The sequence below is a fragment of the Gopherus evgoodei genome, chromosome 6 (assembly GCF_007399415.2).
Source record: "Gopherus evgoodei ecotype Sinaloan lineage chromosome 6, rGopEvg1_v1.p, whole genome shotgun sequence".
Taxonomy (NCBI): Eukaryota; Metazoa; Chordata; order Testudines; family Testudinidae; genus Gopherus; species Gopherus evgoodei.
Window position 1 is genome coordinate 16295513 of NC_044327.1, and position 22419 is coordinate 16317931.

Consider the following 22419-nt stretch of genomic DNA (forward strand, 5'->3'; position numbering starts at 1 on the left):
TGGAGTGAAAAGCCACATGCTGGAGCATCTCAACAGGATTCTCGGCAAGAAATAGCTGAGGAGCATCTTGTGAAAGGCATTGATGATCTGTGCTGTATGAGAAGGAGGAGACCTCTTACTATGTAGAATAGGTTCTAACATAATCAAGTAGAACAGGGGATGTGGAATTTTTGGGAGAAATGGAAGATGTACAGATGTCGCCACACTGCCTGTTATGCATGGAGGGACCTGCTTGAGCTCATCTGCAAGGGCCACGTTCAAGTTCTGCTGCTCCATAAAGTAGGGGGTTGCAGCACTTCCTGCCTTTTTTATGAGAAGCCCCTAGGGGCTCCTGCTGCTTTGTGAGGGTGCCGTTCACCCGTCAGTGGCTGAAGAGGGCTCTGGGGTTGTGGCAGCCAAAGATCAGCTGATCAGCTTCCCTGAAGTGGCGAGGAGGTTGCTCATTGGAAGAAGCAGATGCTAACTCAGTGGAAGAAGCTGTCCCCAAGCTACAGGAGGTAGGAGAGCTCAGTGGTAGGCCCTCTCTTCCCTGGGCTTCTGAAAATCTGGAATGGTTTAGTCAGTTTTCTTCTTAGCAGCCCCAATTCTACCTCTCCCCATAAAAAACTGCAAAAGTAGATTCAGAGGCTCTCAGGCATGTGGAAATATGCTGCTTCTGCTCTTTCTAGAGACCTGTTTCCTTCTGCTTCCAAACCTCTCCATAACAAAAGAGCTGGAGGGCTCTAGCCTTTCCCTTCTCCATATGGCTAATGTGGCTCCCTGCAGCCTTGGGCTCTGAACCAGCATGGGGGAAGTCCCTTCCAAACTGAAGCAAGAGAGCCAGCCCAAGTAGAACAGGCTCACGCAAGGTCAGCTCTGACCTTTCACAGTTGATCAGGAATTGCTGTACTTTGCCTGGTATCTCTGTGGGTGTTGTGTCTCGTCCACAAAGACCTTCCTTAAAAAGGTGGAAAATCTTGGCAGGTACTAGTTAAAGACCAGGACTTCAGCATGCTATGGTCCCAGTCGTGCAGTCAGACCCGTGTACGTGGATCCAGTTGCAAGGCCAGAGCCTTGATGGGAAGCTGCAGGATGCTCCTGGTCTATGATTTTTCTTTTCTTTTTTCTTTTCCACCAGGTTGATAAATACATGAAGGAGATTCTGGATGATCTGCTTAACAACCTGACCAGCAACCTGTGGAGGATCAGAGAATCCAGGTATAGTTGAACGGTGACCTCTTCCTCTTTAAACCAAGCTGCCAACATGTCATTAGAAATTCTAGTGGATTTAGAAAGGGAAAAGGCCGAGGGGTGGGGTGAGGTGTGTGGGCAGAATGGAACCCACCACCAGAATAGAGTCGTGCTGAGGTAGGATGTACTGCAACTCATATTTCCATGTTGGCTTGCATCCAGCCCTGCTGTGATACTGGGCTAAAGGCTCTGAAGAAAAGGGTCTTCTGATTGCAACGTTCTTGGGGGGTGTCCCAGAGCCTCAAAAGTTTTAGGGAATGTCTATACTGCAAACTAAAACCTGCTGCCGTGAGGCTCGGAACCAGGCTTGTGCTGCAGGGCTCAAAACAGCCATGTAGATGCTCGGGCTGGAGCCTGAGCTCTCAACCCTGGCGAGCGGGGTGGAACTCAGAGCCCAGGCTCCAGCCCAAGCAGAAATGTCTGCACTGCTTTTTTTTTAAGCTCCGTAGCATAGGCCCGGGTCTGTTGGCCTGGGTTCTGAGACTTGCTCTGTGTGTGGTGTGTCTGGTTGAGTTTTTGGAGGGGCTTTGAAGTGTGAATGTATCTTGTGTCATGGCCTGAGTCTAGGGACAATCCATTTATCAGTGTGTAGTATAAGGTCTTGGTGATAGGAGGGTGCAGTTAGATACAGCTCTGATAAGGAGCTGCTGTTAGTTAAACATTTTTTGATATAGCTCATCAGCAAACCAGCATAAACATCTAATCTGTTCTCCAAACCTGATCCATCAAATGTCTCCGTTCCACCTCCCCACCTGGAGTTAGTGGATTCATTAGAATATCCTGCATGGGCTAGAAAACAAACCTAGAGCTGTATTACAGCAGCTGTAACTACGCTTGCTTAAGCGTTTCCGTTATAAACCACCTTTTTCAGTTGCTCATTACTTTCTCTGGTTTTCACTTCTCTGGCTGTCGTTTTCCAAGGCTGTCTCTGCCAAAGGCTGAATTTTATTGTTGTTAAAAGTTAGACCCAGACTAGTTCAGCAGTTCTGGAGAAATGCAGGAATGGGGAGAATAAAATGCTGTCCCCGTTGTGTAAGGGAAAAAGATGGCAGTCTTTATGTGAAGAGCCTTAGTGCGGTGCCTGTGGACACTCAAACCCCTCATAAGGAGCAGTGCCTCCTGGGGTGCGTCTACCCTGCAGTGAAAGTTCAGTGATAGGGCTGTGGCTGGTCTGGGTCAGCTGACTCATTCTCATGGGGTTCAGGCTGTAAAATGGCAGTGTAGACATTCAGGCTCGGCCTGAAGCCTGGGCTCCGACACCCTGCGAGGAGGAAGCCTGAACCTGCTGACCCAGATTCTGAGACTCGATGCTATGGGTTTTTTTATTGCAGCATATAATGTACCGTCGGTGTATGGGCGAAAACTGGTTTTGATCCAGGTGAGTTGCAAGGATTTGAAACCCGATTGCACTGATGGTAGTTTCTTTAATTACCATCTGCCAGTGTCATAAAGGGAAGCAAATTGCAGCGTGTGGGCTTTTGTGTTGTGCTTTGGTATATGCACATTTTTTAAAATGTGCAATGAAGCAGATCCATATTGAATGAGAAAGTAGGCTTGTCAGGGAAGGTGGTGAGTAACAGTTGTCAGGTGTGATTCACCACTCCCTTAATCTAGTTTTATGCCAGTGTCACTCCTCCAAAAGCAAATGGCGTCAAGCTGGAGGAAAGCAACAGTGAATCAGGGCTGGTAAATATAATGATGGTATCTGTTGAAGGAGATGGGGCTTCATGAGCTATTGCTTTATTCTGGAGACGGGGAGCCTGATTCTCATGTACACAAAGTCACTTTGCATCTCTCTGGCAGTGTGAAGGGGCTTTTTAGCAGGTGTATGTTATATTTTCATTGACTCAGGCCCATTCACGCTGCCAAAATGATGCAAAGTGGCTTTAATGTAAATGAGAATCAGGCCCAGAGGTCTTTCCTGCCAAGGATGGCCTGCCTTTGGAAGTAAGTTCAGATAATAGTAATGTGTGGTGGGTTTTTTTTGGGTTGTTTTGGTTTTTAGCATTTTATTTCTATATTGTATCCCTGTCTGAAACAAAACTGTGTTTGCAGCTGTCTAGCACTGAATGACTTACTAAGAGGCCGACCACTGGATGACATTATTGATAAACTTCCAGAAATCTGGGAAACCCTGTTCCGAGTGCAAGATGATATTAAGGTAATACAGCTTCCTGTTAAATTGTCAGCTCTTACAAAAAGTATAATTATCAATACTGGAGGGAATATCTCATCCACTGCAAGTTTAGAAAAGTATCTCTGTGAAGAATCAGTTATTAGCTAGGGTCTGGTCCTGAGAGCATCTCCAGCTCCCGCTGAAGCCAATAGAAGTTGCAGGTGCTCACTACTGTTCAGGTCCCAGTGAGTAGAATGCTTGGGAAATTCTTCATATGGGTTCCTCAAAGTGTTGGGATTCCTTCTGAGACCTTCACTCGGCTTCTCCAGAGCACCTTGTGCAGCTCTGAGAGAGCAACTAGGTTTGAGGGTGCGTATGCAGCACACCACTGTTTTTCATTCCTATTCTGCTCAGTCTTACAAAGCGCCGAGCAGTCTGGCCCTGACCCAGCACAACACTTAAGCGAATGCTTAACTTCAAGCGTGTGAGTAGTCCAACTGGGATCGCTCACATGTAAAAGTGAAGCACACGCTTCAGTGTTCTGCAGGCCAGAGTGTTCAGCATCCTACAGGATCAAGCCTTATGTTTCCTAACATCCAGCCCTGCCTGTTCAAGCAGGGCTAAAGCTTCTTTGCTTCTGAAATTGTGCTGTGATCAGAGGTGCAGAGGTTAGGCCTCGTTGCTTTCACAGACTCAGCTGGAATTGCATCATTTTTGCTGTGTAGTGAAAGGCAAAATAAAACCAGCCCTAAATATAATGTTGGTAAAAACAGTATAACCAAATTCTTCAGCGATCCTTCTGAGTAGAGAATAAAGCATACAGGAGAGATTTTCTGCTTCCTTTTTGGAAAAGGACAGATCCTCCAACATTAGTGGCATGGAAGGACAAAGCATGGGAACTCCTTTAAATGGAAAAATGACAGCTAGTCGTAAATCAGGATCAAATTGATTTTCACAGCACGTGGTTCCCATTTCTTGGAATCTGAACAAAATAAATACACACATAGTGATTAAGTGATTGACCATACACAAACAGATCTTTTAAACATAACCACCAGGTTATGAATCAGATTTGTCAATACTTGTCTGGAAAGTCCAGGTAGGTCAGGAAAGATCAAACAAAAAGTTTAAATAAAATATTTACGGAATTTTTACTTCTTCTGTAGGAGTCTGTACGAAAAGCAGCAGAACTAGCCCTGAAAACTTTAAGTAAGGTAAAATTGAACTTCTTCATTGCAGACTGTGTATGTGGTGGGTGTATTGTATGTGGTGGTGTATAATAGTTAATTTCCACCTGTCCAAGAATGACCGTTGAATACAAATTACTCTCATGTGAACTACCCTGGTACTAAGGTGCAGTGTTACGTTAAAGCCCAGTGGAGATCAGTAGAAGTGTGATCCTGCATCCCATACACACTGATAACCCCTGTTGAAATCAATGGGACATGTTGGAGGAAAACATCTGAAATCTGCTTCCCTGTGTGCCCTTCTTCTTCTAGACAGTTAAAGAGTAGTTACGTACAGTGTACAGTGCATGCACATTTGCTTAGAAATGCAGCTGAAGAGACAGGGTTTAGCTGCATTTCCTGGGGTTTGAGACTCTCCTAATTTGGGACCTGCTGTTGCGGCCATTGACCATTTGGGCCAATCTGGCTGAAATAACCTGCACAGCAGCTGTGTTTCCATTCTGAGCATGCCTAGATCCAATTGTTGAGGGTTTGGAGGGCAGCACGGTTCCTGTCTCCACGCCCCTGTTCAGGAGCGAATATCCATCTAGCACTGAGCTGGAATTTGGCTGAGCGTTTAGTCCCCCATGCAAAAATAATGGTGCTCTAACACACAAGCCCAGACCTGACATGACCAGGCACAACTGTGTTGACTTCTGTGGGCTACATCCATGTACACGGAGTCTGAACGTGACCCAGTCTCTTGGGTCTGGTTCCTCCGTAACTTTTCCCATCACATGCGGGAGGGTGCTGGGTTAAATCTGAGGAAAGACTTAGCAGTGTGTGACGTCGCCTCTCCTATTTATCCTTAGGTGTGTGTGAAAATGTGCGACCCCGGCCAAGGCGCGGCTGGCCAGAGAACTATAGCAGTGTTGCTGCCCTGCCTGCTGGACAAAGGAATGATGAGCACAGTGACGGAAGTTCGGGCTCTGAGGTTTGTTTTACATCCTGTAAATTCCCTTGGGATTGGGCCTGTGTTTGTTCCAAGGGGATTTGGTTTATTTACCTGAACCGCAGCGCGTCCGGTAATCACTTGCCGTTTTAATCCCCTCTCCCCATCCCCAGAAAAAACAGCCCTCTCACCTCCCCCTGCTTTCGTCCAGTTAAAGCAGCAGCTCAGAGAATTCTAGTGATTTCCTAGAATGCAGTTTCTTTAACTAAAGAGGGCTGGTGCAATGGTGTAAGTATCCCATTCAGAATATCTAGCCTCTCTGCACCTATTGAGTTCCGGGGGGCATCCAAAGGCCCCTCCACAGCCTAAGGAGCTGCTGAACCCAGCAGCTCAAGTAAAGTCTGGGGACATCACATGAAAGACACACTGCAGTTGCCCAGGTTCACATCTCAGCAGGAGTCAATACAACCGTCCATCTTTTTGCAGCAAGTAAACGGACCCCCGTGCAGTTTGTAGTATGTGAGACTTCTATGGGTCCTCACAAGATGATGGTGTCTACATGTAAAGTACTTGTGAAAAGGGATTTACCCTTGTGTCTTCTTGGCCAACATTTCTCCAGTGCTCCTCCCTGCAGCGCTTTTTTTCAGCATTCTTTGTGCTGGTTTCACACACTCCAGAGGTGGCTACATTTCAGTGGTGCTGAATGCATGTATTTTAGTTTCTGTATCCCGTTAGGGTCCTTTGAGATGAAAGAATTTTATACTTATTGCCGTTGATTATTATTTTGTAATCCTGCCATGGAATAAATGAAGCAGTAACCAAGGTTCTGAAGTTAGCTAAAAGCTGAAGTGAAGCTGTCTTTTGCAGGAATAATATGATCCCATTAACATTATTATCCAGCAAGATTAAAAAACAACAAACCGTAACAAATCTCTCATGAATTGTTTTCTTCCTTGTGAGAGTTTGAAAGTACTTTGTTGCCTTCCTGATTTTCAAGTGACAGTCCATTAGCACATGTCTTGGGCTACTAATTGTTTGAGGGAGTGTATAACACATGGAATATGTTTGAGAGAAGAAGCCTGTGTGGAATGGAGTGATGCGGTTGAACATATTGTTTTAAATGGGGGGGGGGGGGGGCGGTTCACTTGTGCAGAGATGAGTGAAGTTTCTGAGCTGATTTTGCATAGTGTCTCTTAATCTAATAATCTAGCTGCTTCCTGTTTCTGTGTTCAGATGTGTCTAAATAAGATCTTTGCAACACACTGGATATGCTAGGCAATCTGGGAGAGAGGATAAGATAGCCTGAACAATGTGTATCATTAGAGACTCTAGGCAAGATTCTGGTCTCAGTTAAGTTGAAAAGACACAGAAAAATTCCATTCGCAGACATACTCCAGATTCATACGGATCTGAATCCAGTGGTGTGTCAGCACAGAGTTGCCACGGATACCAGCTACACTTGGGGAAAGGGCTTTTGTAAATGATTAGAGTTGTAAAGGCTCTGTGATGACATGAGCTTCAATTCTTTTCCAGCATTAACACTCTTGTGAAGATCAGTAAAAGTGCTGGTGTTATGCTGAAGCCTCACGCACCAAAGCTCATCCCAGCTTTGTTGGAGTCCTTAAGCGTGTTGGAACCCCAGGTTCTCAATTATTTGAGTCTCCGCGCTACGGATCAGGAGAAAGTAAGTGTAACAATCATGGAGTACGTTTTCACAGCCGTTTCACAAGGATTGATAGCGTCAAGGCTCCCACAGACATGAACAAAACAAATTAGCAACTCTCTGAGCGAGAGGCACCCCAAGGTGTTAAGGGAATTAGCTCATGTATCTACTGAGCTGTTATCTGTTTGTTTTTATATGACACTGAGAACCATGGAGTTACTGGAGGATTTTTTTTTAAATGCACTGTGTGCCCCCAATCTTTCCTAAAGGGGAAAAAAGCAATCTTTATGATAACTGTTAGTAAATCTAACTTCAGCCCTGAGTAAAATTATGAAACAGCCAGAGACCTCTGTAAATATGTAGGCTGCATCTACACTAAGAAACCTGGAATTTATTTCCTAGAGATGCAACATCTGAAGCACCATTGTTAGTTATTATGTAAGCTCCAGTGTAGATCAGATTGGGGGTGTTTTCAGAACTGTCATTAAACCCTGGACATCCCTAATAGAGAGGGGTATTAGACTGCGATGATCTCCCAAGGCCCTATCGCTGACATCTGCTACTTGCCTGTAGTTGTCTGAAAACGTGCACTAGTCAGAGTTTGTGAGGAAACGCATTGCATTTGATGCTGAGATGTGGCTTTTTCCACTGGCTTCAGATTAAGTCTATTTTGTTTGTTCTGTTTCCTTTAGGCTGCAATGGATAGTGCAAGACTTAGTGCTGCTAAATCATCTCCCATGATGGAAACAATTAATATGGTAGGTATTGGATTTAGAAAAGGTCCTAAAGTAGATGTGAGGGAGGGTGGATAATGACCAAAGTGGTAACATGATAAGGAACTTCTCTTCAAGCTTTTATCAGACAACCATTCATTTGATTGTCAGAGTTCCTCAGGTATGGGCTCTTGTCCACCTCTTTGTTTAGATAATCCCTTCTATCCCTCCCCCAATACCTCACACAGGTAGCTACTGGCCTTCCTTCTCCTTCAAAGCAAATGCCATGTGGCCAGATCGGGAGATCCTCATCTGGTGTCCATTGTCATGAGTCCATTGAGGTCAGTAGAGTTGTGCCAGTTGGCTCCAGCTGAGGAGCTGCCCATGGTGTGGTGAAGAGCATAGGAGTGTTTTGTTCTGAAGGGTGACAACTAGTGCTTTTCCATGGGTGACCCAACAATTTCAGGGGGATGCTGAATGCTAGCAGGGAGGGACTCCTCCGCTTCTTTGAGCCCAAATGCTTCTCCTCTATAGTCTTATCTCCACTTGCCCTAGGATCTGCACTCCTAATTTGTTCCCAGCTTGGATCCCCAGGAGGCAATGTGAGGGAATTGCTCTTGGACACTGGCTCAGAACTCTGTTGTTTTTCCCTTTCTCCTCTCCTACCAGTGGTTTTTAGTGCTTTAGACATTTAGATCTGGGCTAGGGGACAGTACTTCAGTGGGCAACCTTTGGGGAAAATCCAGCTGCTGTTGGAAATGATGTAGGTTATTCAGTATACCACACCCATTTTTCCTGAGTTCAGCCTTCACTGGTGCCGAGGCACCCCATCATGGGATGGCGTTCTGCTGGAGGAGCTGCCTTCCGAGTGAAAAGTACAGCCGTGGCCTCTTCTTCAGTTTAAACTTTATAGCCGTCGTCAGAAGGGATGGGCTGTGACCGCCACTCTTTACCCAGCCTGTGACATGAAGGCAGACAGGAATATAAACACCGACACTGTCAGCTGTCCCAGTTCTTAATAAAACCTCCATTGTGAGGTGTTGGGGCCATTCCATGCCATTGTAGTCTTGGTGATCTGGTCTCTGAAGGACCGCTGGATAAAAGGCTGCGTGTGCTGGTGCCCTAAAGATTTCAGAGGCTGCTGCTGGTGCCTTCATACCTTCTCCCAGCTGTGTGACTGTGCTGCTCCCCGCTGTGGATGCTCTCTGGGTCTCACTGAGACCCCAGGGCTCCCTGCAGTAGTCAGGCACAGGCCCCACTCCGCTCACAGCGAAGCCATCCGCTGTAAAGGGAAACAAAACCATCTTGTTTTCTGTGCATCCCCTGCTCACGTGGACGCAATTTCATGTGGCTCGGAGAAGCAGACACCCTTGTAAAGGGCAATAGCAAATTACTCACAGAAGGTATTGTCCTTGAAGAGCTGTCCTTGAGACATAAGGCCTCCAGTTTATGCAACATGCTTTGGGCTCCACCTAATGGCTCAATCTTACCCTTCGTGACAATGTTGCCAAATGTCCTAATAATCTGAGGGCTTCTGTACTGTCAGCATAACTCCATGAATAATACAGCTTGGAATGGGAATGCTGCTTTTGTTATTACTGAGTTAAATCTATAGAAACCTTAGGAATGAAATGGAGAAAAGTGCTATGCTTTTGATAGAGTTTCTGGTATTAGAGACATGATCGTTTAAAAACCATGATTTTTTAGAAGAGAAATTTCCTGCCATTTGTTATCAACATTGTAGATGATTGAGATGGGAAATAATCTCAGCATTGTCTGATTCTGGTGCGTTAGCGCTGCGGTGTTGAGGTTTCACATGGCTGCTAAGCAATGTTTACATCCCTGTCAAAATTTACACCCACAAATTTATTTACTTGTTAGCGGTTTTATTTTATGTCTTCTTAAAAATAGAAAGGACCCAGATCAGCACTCTGGTGCACCAGCTCTACAATGGGTTAAGCATTGATTTCAGTGAGGTCACCCCAGTGTAATTGTGTGATGAATCAGGCTGCTAATCTATATTTGGGGCCTGACCGTGTCCCTTTAAAATGAGTGCTACACAATACAATAAGCTCCCAAGTGCAGTGAAGTAAAAGCAAATAGCATCTTTTCTGTTTATGGTACAGGCCTGGCTTCAGTGTCTTCTCCGCAAGATTTACTCTTTCATCCCTTCCCTTTCCATAGTGCCTGCAGTATCTGGATGTGTCTGTCCTGAGTGAGCTGGTTCCTAGGCTGTGTGAGCTGATCAAAAGTGGAATAGGCCTGGGCACTAAGGTACGTGTGCAGCTTTACTAAGACTAGGGCAGTGGGGGAGGCAAAATGCTGCAATGCCAACCTTATTATGGTGCTTTTGACTCTGAAGCAGCAGCTGTAATAGCTGAAAACTGCTCATTTCCGATGGGGATTCCTGTCCGCCCACATGACTTGCTTTTCAACGTGTGGGTACTAATAACCTCACCTTTGTTGTGCAGCTGGTGGATTTGGTAGAATAAGCTAATAACGTTGATTTTTCTCTTGCACCCTTTCAGGGAGGCTGTGCCAGTGTCATTGTATCACTAACCACTCAGTGTCCCCAGGACTTAACGCCGTACTCGGGTAAGGTTTGCATTCAGAGAGGGGTTTGCTTTAAGTTGCTTTTAGACTCTCTTCTGAATAGCCTGGTTTCCGTTGTCGCTATTTGCTGCCAGCACAGAGTGCTCTTCATGTTCTCTGGCCCTCCCTTGGAGCTCCTTCACACAGAAAAGCGTTGTAGGGATAAGCTCTAAGAGGGTTTGAGAGAGTGGCTCAGGAATGGGCCTGTGGCCTCTCCCTGCCACGTCTGAAGGAGACTAGCGATAGCTGTGTTGTAACTGCAGTTGCAAGCACGTTTTCCTTTGCCAGGATGACCAGGGATTTAAGGGTATAACACAGCTGTCCTCTGACACAGCTAGAGCACGTTTCCTCCCTGGAATGGGAGTTCAGCAGTGCTGTCCAGCTGTGTCTCTGTTCTGCTGTGAGGACTCGCTCATGTGTATGAGTCTGCTACTGCCTTCAAGCTGATGAAGCTGCTGCTTCAGCTCAGGCAGTAGTGCCTCATGCTGTTAGACCTGTAAGTCTTGTGTTCAGTCTCTACCGGCAACCTAATCAGGGTCACAGCTACTGTGGGACCATCCAAGGCTTTATGGTGATTGGGGAGCCTTGGGTAGGGCTTATCTGCGTTGCGAGAAGGAAACATAGTTTAATGGGTTGGGGGACAATGGGGCTGAAACCAAATGCCCTTGCAGACCAGCGATGGCTGTGCGTGTCACTAGCTGCAGAACAGCAGAATTGTTCTCCTGGCCATGCTCCAGTGACAGCTGTTCTAACAGGCTTCGGTTTTGCGTGTGTACATGGGGCCAGATGGAGTTTTATCATCCTGTTAAAGGACACTTTCATGCATAATTAACAAACTAAAGGAAGCGACTGGTGCAGAAACAGAAATGATGTAATAAAATTCAGGTGCTGTAACCCATAGCAGTACAAGTCCAAATTTGCGTTACCAGAATCAATCCTGTCTCTTTTCAAACAGGCAAACTCATGAGTGCTTTGCTCAGTGGGCTGACTGATCGTAACAGCGTGGTGCAGAAGTCTTTTGCATTTGCTATGGGGCATCTAGTTCGGGTGAGCTGGTGTCTTTTAATTGTATTTATTATATTGTGGGGTTTTTTGGGAGGGGGATGATTATGTGTATTTAAATGATTTGAGTCTCTCTGACTTTTTTTAAAGACCTCCCGGGATAGTAGCACTGAGAAACTACTGCAGAAACTCAACAGCTGGTACATGGAGAAGGAAGGTATGTGGGTTTTGGTGGATTTCAGGCTTACCTTATGAGGCAGGGAACCAGCTCTTGGGTGGGGAGATGCTCGGGAAGGCATGTTCTAGTATTTTTCATCCCTATTCATGCAGTGTGCTACTGTGTAAATTTACTAGATGAATAAGTAATGGAAAACACAGTGCTACTCCTCTCCTACACCCATGTGACTCTCTCCTCTCCTTCTGTGGAATGACTCTGGATTCTCACCAGCGAAGGAGAGACGTCTCTGGCTCCAAATGACCAAACTGTGTAATTGTTTTCTCCCCTTGTCCTTCAGAACCGGTCTATAGGATAGGCTGTGCTTTAACTGTTCATGCCATTGGGCGCTACAGCCCGGACGTGTTGAAGAACCATGCCAAACAGGTCTTGCCTCTGGCATTTCTGGGCATGCACGAGGTCCCAGATGAAGAGAAAGGAGAGAAAGATGATTCTAATCTGTGGACTGAAGTGTGGCAGGAAAATGTACCTGGTAAGTTGATCTGGAGATCAGTAGATGCTTGCTTGTTGCTGGGCCTGCTGGGAATCTAGAGGAAAAATCATCCACAAAGTTTGTGAAAAATTTAACCTCTAATTCTTCTTCGAGTGCTTGCTCATGTCCATTCCATACTAGGTGTGTGTGCTTGCCACATGCACTGGTGCTGGAAGTTTTTCCCTCAGTGGTATCCATAGTGGACCCACTCTGGCGCCCCCTAGAGTGGCATGCACATGCACATAAAGGGTGCTGCCAGCTCCCCCCACCCTCAGTTCCTTTGTGCCGCCAGTGACAGTGCTGGAATGTCTGCTGCTTTGGCTAGCTTTTCACGTCGTTCAGTGTGTCTCACGAATGTTTTTTCCTGTAAAATAGTTGTATATAGTTACCCTTAGTGTTAGTCCTAGTTAGTTGGTTCCAGAAGGGACTCTGCCTAGGGACGGGACATGCCCCGATCCCCAGGCTTTAAGCCAATGATCGTTGTAAGTGGCCTATGCCCGTCAGTGACCCTCATGGTAGTGGTTTAAGGTATCTGGGCAAAAGGCACACAAGCAACAGGTGTCGCATCTCTAAATCATTTAAGCCCAGAACAAAAAAGGAGAGAGGCATCCGTCTCAGGGCGCTTCTGATGGAGTCAGTGCTGACTCCGGCACCAGAGCAGAGGGCCGACTCAGCCCCAAGCACTGCAGCATCAGTGTGGAGTGCCCCACTGGTGCCATTTACAGGCCGGCCCCGATCCCCCTCCCTGGGCTCCAGCCAAGAAGCCCAAGAGGACCGTGAGGGGAAGATTTCTCACTTCCCGTAAGGGAAAGGAGAGGGCTGGAGGAGAGCCAAGACCTGTGCTGGGCAGCTCAACACCTCCATCAGGGAGTCGAGCCCCAGCTCAAGTCGAGCGGGCTAGCCCATCCTGTACCATGCCTGCCACACCAGACATTGACGAAGGCCTCTGTTAACTCGATGTCCCGTCGACACCCGAGGCCCTGCAGGCATCGCAGGAGATCCTGATGTGACCATGCCACCCACACTGGCTCCGGCAATACCCATGCCCAGAGGTAAACCCACCTTGGGACCATTCCGCATGCCCCACCTCTGTGGCATTGTTCCCCATCGTGAGGGACGTCCCACCAGCGCTCACCTCCATGGAGCCGTCATGCCTCAGAAGTAGGGAGACAGGTTTTAAAGAACCCTTCAGCCCAAGTGCTGCTGTGGGGGGAGAGAGCTGGAGGAAGTCTTCTCTCCGCACCAGAGCACCCTCCTGCACCCCAGACCCCTCATCCCTGGCCCCACCTCACAGCCTGCACCCCCAGCCAGAGCTCTCATGCCCCCCATCCCCACCTTGTGTTCCAACCCTAAGCCCCTCATCCCCAGCCCCACCCTAGAGCCCACACTCCCAGCTGGAGTGCCCCTCACCCTCCGCATAGGTTGTGAGATAATGGGAGATATCTAAATTGCTTTTGAAAATCTCAGACCCAGCATTCAAAAGTTTCACGGAACGAAGTCTGCTCTCTGCAGGTGCTGACGTAGGGAGGGGTATTAAGGCTGATGCCCAGTGTCATTTGATTTGGGGTCCGCTAGGTGGTGCTCATAGTATTAACTCCAGAGAGTGAGGTGTTACCCAGTAGGAGGGCTCTAGATACCAATTTCAACACCTTCATGTCTTGAGATGAAGGAAGATGCAGCTGTGTAATTTGCCCCTTGCTAGTGACATGCTAGCTCTTTCTTTGCTGTTTAATGACCTGGTTTCAAAATTCCCAGCCAGTCAGTAGGTTACTGTTGCAGAGCTCTTCCCCAGGACCTGAGGAACTGTTGCCGTCAAATTAGTAAGGGATATGGTTTTTTAAGAAAAATAAAATTTCCCTGGGAATTGACAAGAGAAATACCCTAATCCCCACAAGATCAAGGGGTGGAGATTGGCTCTCCTGTTCAATTGTGTATTGAAGACCTTCTTAAATCAGCTCTGAAGGATCTAGCAAACAAAACCTCTGGGGAGGAAGAGCTGGAATGACTTCCAGTTGTTTGGCCATGTTATGAGTCACCTGGAGGTTACCTGGAGAGAAGAATCCTTTTACTGCTTGGAAGAGCAGCTTTTTGTTCCTTTGATGTCATAAAATTACAGCTTTTCTTTGTGTTTGATACACAGGCACTTACGGAGGCATTAGATTGTATATGCAGGAGTTGATCGCCATTACCCAGAAGGCTCTTCAGTCCCAGTCTTGGAAGATGAAAGCCCAGGGAGCGGCTGCCATGGCATCTATTGCCAAACAAACTGGTTCCCTGGTACCGCCCCATCTGGGAATGGTGGTTGGTGCATTGTTGCAAGGTCTGTCTGGAAGAACATGGACAGGAAAGGTAAAGAAACAACTGGGGCCAAGTGGATTGAGAGAGCCTCAGGTGTTCAGTCCCTTAGCCCAGAAACAGAACATAGTGAGCCATAAACATTCCCATTCCTGCAGGGAGTGGGATTCCAAATGTATCTTGCTTTGGTTGGTGGACCCTTCCTGACCTGTGTGTTCCTGATACACAAAGAGGGACACTGAGGGGTTCTGGCCCAAACATGTGGCAGTTCAATAGATCAGCTACCCAAACTACTTTGTTTCTATTTGATTTAGAGCGAGTTTTTAAATGAGATGTTTTTTGTGCATGGACAAGGCATGGAACCACAGTAACTAAAGGTGGTAGAAATGGGGAAACTCGAGCTATGCCCAGTCGGTAATGGAAATAAGTGCTCCAAGTAGCATATGTAAGCATGTGGAGTTTAAAAAAAAAAACAAAAACAAAAAACCCCAAACCTTAATGTCAATGAGAATCTGGTTCTTCAGACTACTTTCTGTCCCTCTGGCAGCACGCATTTAGACACATTGAGGCCCAGCTCTGCAGCCAGGACAGTGTGAGTGAGAACCTGGCCGTGGAATTTAGGCATCTAGTGAGCTAGTTCACCACGGGAAGAATGAGATTAAAACAGTGCAGCTTACAGTGGAGTGATGGAAAGAATGTGCCCCTTGCAGAGGTGAGTGGCATTTGTATGCTTCTGCAGCATCTGCCTGAGCCACAGAGTTAGGGATACCAGTGAAAACCAAGCAGGAGGAAAGCCACTGTCTCACGATGAAGTTGTTCTCATGAACATGTCTCACTTTTGTTTTAATGCTCACAGGAGGAACTGCTGAAAGCTATCGCCAGCGTCGTCTCTGCATGCAGGTAACCGTCCCTACAGCGAAGCATTGTTTAATTAAATGGATTCCCTGTGCCTGTTTATGCGTGGAGGAGGAGTAGAAGGCCATAGGAACTGGATGCCACCCTAATCTCCCCCTGCGACATAGACGCTTTATCTCCTCTCCCTGCTGATCTGAGGCTGTTGGGCAGAAGCTAGAGTTGGCAGCAGGGCTCCTCAGTGGTTGCAGGGACAGGATGGTGAAGGTGGTGAATGGATGATCGAGTGGATTACGGAGGTGGGAAAAACAGAGGGATGGGGTTAAGAGAGAGAATGAGGGATGGAGGAAGTGAAGGGGGGTTGTGTTGAAAGCGTGTGAGGAGGTAGGGGAAGAACACAGGAAGTGGGAAAAGTGTGAGGAAGAAGAAAGGAAGAGGGAGCAACAGATACTGCAAGACTGTGGAAGAGCTCAGGTACAGAAATGTACTTACAGGGAAGGAAGGAAGAGCAAATGGAGCCACAGAGAGTGAAACATTGCCCTTAGAACAGAGGGTGCATGTATGTACGGTTGTGAATGCTGGGAGAAGGATTTCCCTGCCTCTGGTGCAGATTCGCACACTCTGGAGTTAACGGGTTAACTTTTGTTCATAGAGACTTGTTCTCCTGAATAGCATTTTTCCCATTTGCAAATGCCCCAGACTCCAGCAAATGACAAGGAAGCCTTCCTTCTTCTGAGAAAAACTTCCCAGAGAAGAGTGCCATTAGGGCTGCATTTTCTCCTTGCAAATTACTGGATATTGTTGGGGATGGGCAGAAGATCTTGTCTAGAGCACTTTGAACCGGCCATACCAGGCCTAGAAAAGGGCCCAGTCAGGCTCTGAGCTCTTCACTGGCACCAGTAAAAGAGAGAGAGAGAGTGTGTGTGTGTGTGTGTATGTGGAATAACCCATTTTATTTAACCTGTGTTAAAATAAAAAGGATGGAAGGCCTGAATTGTGGCAGTAATTGGTGTGGCATCCTGGGTTCAAGGTGTCGGAGTTGCTTACTTAACTAACAGCCTTGTGGGGGTGGGGCGTAACTTGTGTTTGACCTTCCGTGTGCTTCCGGTGTTTCAGTGTAGAGTTGCAGAAGTCTGTGCCCAATCAGCCCAGCGTCAATGATGTTGTCCAGGCTGTCCTGAAAGAGTGTCGCAAAGAGAACCTCAAGTACAAGATGGTAGCACTCCGATGTACAGCAGACGTGCTGAAGGTGACAAAGGAAGACCGTTTCCAGGAGCTGGCGGACATCGTCTTTCCGATGATAAAGAAGGTGACGCTTCAGCGTTTTTATTTACTTGTTTTTAAAACCAGCTCGTGGTGGTAGGCTTGCCTGGGTGAAGTCATGCCCATGGGGCTTTTTTTCCTCAGAGCTGATGCTTTGAAAAGCTCTCCCCATTCAGACTGGTCCAGTACAGGTGTGAACGTCTCCCGCTTGTAATCTCACAAGCTTTTCCCCAATTCCTACTTTTTTTTGATTTGTCTTGTCTTAGCCGCTCACCTTTTCAGTGAAGCTAAGCTTGAGTTCTGTGTGGTTTCTGGCGTGCAGTGCTTCTCCAGAAAGACAGTAAAACCCAAGTCCCTGGCTGCTCTGCCAGAAACTAAAGATCCCATGACACTGTCTCAAACCACAGGGATTTGCCCACTGGGTTTTCATAGCATTTCTCCTCCAAACCCACCGTTGCGCAGTGTGATGTCTACCAGTTGCAGCCCCCCATCTGCATCCTGAAGAGTGTGACTTTAAGTGCTGCGCATCTGCAGTTTGGGCTGAAGCCAATGGGAACTACAAGTGTGCTGCACCTCTGAAAACTCGGCCCTGTGTTGTTAAAGCGCTTTGGGGTCCTTCTGGATGAAAGACAGCATAGAAATTAATAACATTTCTGTAGCTTTTCCTGATGGCAACAGAACTTCAATGAATTGAGGTTCTCTAACTATGTGGTGTGTGTGGATTATATAATGACTAGATACAGGGGCTGGTTGTTAGCAAAGCGTACTGTGAAATAAACAAAGTATAATATCCTGTCTTCCCCCCCATTCCTGGTACCTTTCTAGAATTCTCATGAGAGCGTAGGAGCTGGCTCACCAAAGAATGATGACGACGAGAATGAAAAAGAAAAGGAGCTTCAGATGGAATCTCTGCTCTGTGCCTTTGAGAGTTTAGGCAAGGCCTGGCCTAGGAATCTGGAGACGCAGCGTGAGTTGGATCGGGCAAATAATGAGCAAAGCTGGCAGAGTGGTTCAAAGAGCATTTTTCTTAAAAAAGGGACTCAACCAGAAGGCATGCTGAGGGATGCGGAGGAATGTCCAGGGCTCTCATTTACTTGAGCAGCGGGGTCAGTTGGTGCACTCTGCTGGATACGCCGTCCTGGCAGTAATTTACAGTAACTGGGGAAGATGCTGTCTTTTTCACTCCAACAGGCGTAAACTGCAGATCCTGTCTTTACCCAGGCTCACCCCTGAAGAGTCCTTACAAGTGCACTAAATGCCATGCACCAAGCTGTTTGCAAGACGTAGAGTGATGGGATGGGACATATAAGCCAATGTTTTCTAACTGAGGGTGCCTGAAGCAAGACCCCTAAATAAGTGGCCTGGTTTTCCCAGGTGCTGAGCCCCCAATGTTTCCACTAATGTCAATAGGAATTTCAGGGGCTCAGCACCTCTGAATGATCAGGCCCCTTTTTTTGAGATGACAGAATGTGGATTTAGTTTCCTGTGATTTGGCCCCCATGTATGAAAGTGTTGTCCCGTCAGGATTACCCAGGGTATCAGGGTCCTTTGTGGGAGGAGGATGTTTTGATCTCCTTTCAATGACTGAAGCCAGATTGTTTGGAGCATGAACATAGTAGGGAATGTTCACATCTTCCTTCCTCTTATTAATGTAATGACACCTTAATTTGTTGTTTTCAGGCTGCTATTGGCAAGAGCTGTGCAAATTAATGTGTGAGCGTCTGAAACTCAGTACGTGGAAAGTGCAGCTTGGAGTGTTGCAGGCCATGAACGCCTATTTTCAAGGGTAATCTTCCTGCTTGTGCTTCACTTTATTTCTGCCTTCACTCAGGCATTTCAATCCTTTTCATGAAATTGTGACAAATGCACTATTACGTTGGCTGTAATGATTCCGCAGAGTAAGCCAAGCAGATCCGTAGAGTGGCTTGTTTCCTTCGGCACAATGAGTCTCACACTGCTTTTAAATTTGCCAGATTAATGCTTTTTGAAGAGGCGCACTCAGACCCCGGGGCTTTGACGGAAATCCTGTTGGAAACCTGCTCATCTATCACACACTCTTTAGGTAAATGTATTTTCCCAGCAGGGGGCTGGTGATGAACAGCTCGTGTAAAGGCTTGTCTTCTGGGAGCTGGCTGGTGGATATATTTGAATTTCTCTCGCGACATATTCAGTGAAGTGTAATCTGTAACGTTACAACCACAACCTTGAGTTCCCTTTAAGCTCCCTCCCTTGGAATGGCTGTTGATGACTACTGCACGTGATGCTTTGACCAGAAGTGTCCTATTCTTTTAGAGCAGGAACACACCTTCCTCTCCCATAGTAAATATCTTGATTTTGGAGGTGGTAGATTGCTGTGCAGGCTCCTGTACTTTCTACATGTCCATCACGTCACCTTTTTTAAGTGTTCTCCTTGCACGTGGGACTGGAGAACTGAATGAAACATAATTTTCCCAGTCTCTTCATTCAGACTTTTTATAGCCAGGCCAAGTTCACACCTGAAACAATATCCCACATTTATCTCTGGTGTAGTTCCCTCAAAGCCAATGGAATTACACCAGGGACTATTTTGGCCCTGTAGAGCCATGATCATTGTCTAGGATGGAAAATTTCTTACTGAAGAATTTCCTTTCTGCTGGCACCATCTCCCATCATTCTGCTAGGTCTGGGTTGCTCCCCTGCACTCTGCGGTTCCTGGAGGTAGTTCAAAGCTGCAATGCAGCATGTGCTGGCCATGCCTCCTGTTGCTGCATGCCATCAGATGAGTCATTTCAAAGCTGTATAAAAACTCAGTGGTGTTGTAGCCACCTTGGTCCCAGGATATTAGAGAGACAAGGTGGATGAGGTAATAGCTTTTATTGGACCAAATTCTGTTGGAGAGAGACAAACTTTTGAGCTTACACAGAGCTCTTTTTCGGGTCTGGGAAATGTCACAGCTAAATACAAGGCGGAACAGATTGTTTAGCATAAGGAGTTAATACATATTTCAAGGGACCATTCGAGGAAAAGTGGCCAATTAACACACTTCTCCAGTCATAAGGGGGCGGGGAGGAAGCTAGAGGGTAGGGTAGTTTAGTGGGGTATAGATTGTTGTAATAAGCCATAAATCCACTCTCCTGTCCATTAGGTCCGTAGGGAAGAATTCCCCTCCTTAAGGAATAACCATGTCCCTAGCTAGGGAGGTTACCGTGGCACTGGGCTTCAGTGAGAGCAGTCTCTAGTTCTTGCAGCTGATAGAACCGAAAGTCGTGGTCGCTGATACATTTAACCTGTCAGACTTGTCCCTCATTGTGTCTTTGAAGGAGGAGTGCAAGGGACTTGCTGCCTCGGGGAGGAAAGGTATTTGCTTTGAGGCTTCTCCTCAGGAGCCTGCTCAGGTTCGATCTGGACTGTGGACACAACCTTTTTGCACACGGCCTCCCAACTTCTCAGGGGGAAAAAAAATTGTTGCATTTTTTCCAAGTCTTACGCAGATTTGGAGCCTGAAAGCGCTCCTTCCTCGGTAGAGGGGGAGAAGCCTGACTCAGAGGAGGTGTCTCTTCTGGATTATTTTGTTCTTTTTTCCTTCCCCTTTTTATTCCGTGTGGACTTTTTTGACTTTTTGGCGAACTTTGCTGGAGATGGTGACCAAAGTGCAACCCAAACGTGGCTTGCTTTGTGCAGAACCCGGAGAAATGTCTCCCTGGCAGTGTGCTCCTTCAGGATCCCATTCTTCTTGAGCAGGAGATGGGATCTCATTATCACGGTTCTCTGACTCAAACTGGGCGGGGAGGCTGGATATAAGCCCTGAGGGTGCTCAAGGCCCATTCCCAGATTTACCCCTGGGTCATCTAGATGAAGTCCTCCTTAGAGCCTCTCCCTATTCTGCCCTGGGTCTCCTGGTCAGGCTGTTGTGGGTGGAGTCATGGGGAGGGATCCCAACATGCCTGTCTGACTCAGAGCCTCTCATCCATGCAGGTGCTAGGGTTGGCTGCCTGGGAGGAGGCTGGGCATAATTCTCCCTCTGCTGATCCTGGGAAGGCTCCTTCACGTGCAGAGCACCGTTGGGCTCTAGCCTGGCATTTGTGCCATGCTGGTAAGGGGACAAAGGGGTTCAGCAGGAAGGCATTGCAGTGGAGGCTCCAGGGGCTGGAGCTGCACGGACCCTCACCCAGGAAGAAGGAAGGAGAAAAGGCTCAGTACTGCCTGAAAAGGGCAGTAAATAATAAAGGGACGGGAGTAAATGAACTGTCACTTTGCTGCTGCAGAGGCAGGAGATCTGGCAGCAGATGGGAGGAAGGGGCATGACCAGCACATGCTGTGTCCCAGCTGTGAAGTGACTCCTGGACCTGCGGTGTGAAGGGGAGCAGCCCCGCCCCAGACCTCTAAGGATGAGGGGGAGATGATGGGCTGCAAAAGAGAAACCAGAGCTAAAAGGTGCACCACAGACTCTCAAGAGAGGCCATGTTTGTGCCCTCCCAGTCCTGCTATGCTCTGAACACACCCTCCTGCACCCAATCCCATGGCCAAGGAAGGAGCCCTGAGGCTGTCAGCAGTGCCTGTGTCGTGAGAATCATCCCCTGGGCAGATATAGGGCTCTGAGGGCCCCTTTATGCCACTCCCATCCTTTTATGTGGCTTAAAGGAGCCAGTGGGACAAGGATATGACCCCAGGGGCTGAGGACCATGGAAGCTCTTGTGCAACTTGGTCTCTGGCGACTTTGGCTGCATGCTTTGGGTGAAAGCCCCTATAACATAACCTAATATCCTATTTGTTTAGGAAATAACCTGGATGATTATTTTAAGCATTGCCAAGCTACAAGTTGATTTTAAAGGAGATTTCTCTACATAAAGAGTTGTTTCTAAAGGGCTCCGATGTAGGAATCTGACTTTACTGCAATTTCACCAGCTTTGTTATTCCAATTTGTTGTCCAATTCCTCTTTTAACACGTGGACCGGTTGCATTGTGGGTACTGTACCAGAAGACTATGCATGATGCTTTCCTAACATGGTGAGGGAGTCAGTGTATTTGCAGACCCTATGCTGCTGATACACCTGACTATCTCGAGGGGTTTCTGAGCTGGCCATGTGATGGACAGAAGTGTTTGGAGCTACAAAGGCTAAAGTACTTTGTGGAAACAAATGGCTAAAGCTGTATTTGTGCCCTGATGTATACTCAGCTTTGAAGGTTGGAATGCATTCTTTCTCCATAGAAAATAGGAGCTACACCTCCATCAGAACAGAAGCGTTGTCTGTGATAGAAGTGCTGCTTACCAGACTTAAAGGTGAGGTTCTTTGTCTGCTTATGTGGAAGAGCCAAGTGTGAGATTCAACTCAGTGTGTGGCCCCAAGGCCTGGAAGGGCGGAAAAGGCGATGCCTTCTGTGGCTCTGCATTCACCCTGCTGGGTGATTTAGGAGCAATGTTGACTAGCTGCATGTAACCATTCTCACCTAGAAGGACAACGCAGCACTGACATGGGGTGGAGGCGGGAAAAGTGGGAGGGAGAAATTCTGAGTCATGCTTGGAGAAGCTGTGGATGAATCTAAGGTTGGGAATACAAAGTATGCCCCCTTTGGTGTGAGAACCCTTCAGGAAGGAGAGTTAGGTGGAGAAAGCACATTCCTGGGAGTCAGAATATCTCCAGCTCTGTCTTGGACTCAAGGTGCTAGATTCTGCATTGTGCTCTGGCCCTTCGATGCTGCTCCATGGCTGGCACTATTGGAAATGCTGCCTGCCCCCTGGAGGGCTGGAGGAGGCTTTGCTGATGCAGGAAGTGCTTCTCTTCTTGTAACACCTGTGCTGAATTTAGCCTCTCAGTTTGGGGTTCCATCCCCTTTAAGGCCTAAACAGAGGTGTTCCTTCAAATGTCCTCCGTGGCTGCAGTTGCTCTT

At 47.2% G+C, this 22419-nt stretch overlaps 1 protein-coding gene across 3 annotated transcripts in view; it reads left to right on the forward strand.

Moving 5' to 3' along the window:
- ECPAS (Ecm29 proteasome adaptor and scaffold) overlaps positions 1 to 22419 on the forward strand; it is an 84541-nt gene that overhangs the window by 58807 nt on the left and 3315 nt on the right. For all 3 annotated transcript variants that reach the window (XM_030568048.1, XM_030568047.1, XM_030568049.1), the window contains 18 exons: positions 1118 to 1197; positions 3286 to 3391; positions 4513 to 4560; positions 5385 to 5506; positions 6998 to 7148; positions 7820 to 7885; positions 10025 to 10114; positions 10369 to 10435; positions 11388 to 11479; positions 11585 to 11651; positions 11950 to 12141; positions 14282 to 14490; positions 15293 to 15336; positions 16405 to 16597; positions 17377 to 17518; positions 18232 to 18337; positions 18525 to 18613; positions 21740 to 21811. In XM_030568048.1, the coding sequence (XP_030423908.1) occupies positions 1118 to 1197; positions 3286 to 3391; positions 4513 to 4560; positions 5385 to 5506; positions 6998 to 7148; positions 7820 to 7885; positions 10025 to 10114; positions 10369 to 10435; positions 11388 to 11479; positions 11585 to 11651; positions 11950 to 12141; positions 14282 to 14490; positions 15293 to 15336; positions 16405 to 16597; positions 17377 to 17518; positions 18232 to 18337; positions 18525 to 18613; positions 21740 to 21811 (1936 nt within the window). The remainder of the gene's footprint in view (positions 1 to 1117; positions 1198 to 3285; positions 3392 to 4512; positions 4561 to 5384; positions 5507 to 6997; positions 7149 to 7819; positions 7886 to 10024; positions 10115 to 10368; positions 10436 to 11387; positions 11480 to 11584; positions 11652 to 11949; positions 12142 to 14281; positions 14491 to 15292; positions 15337 to 16404; positions 16598 to 17376; positions 17519 to 18231; positions 18338 to 18524; positions 18614 to 21739; positions 21812 to 22419) is intronic.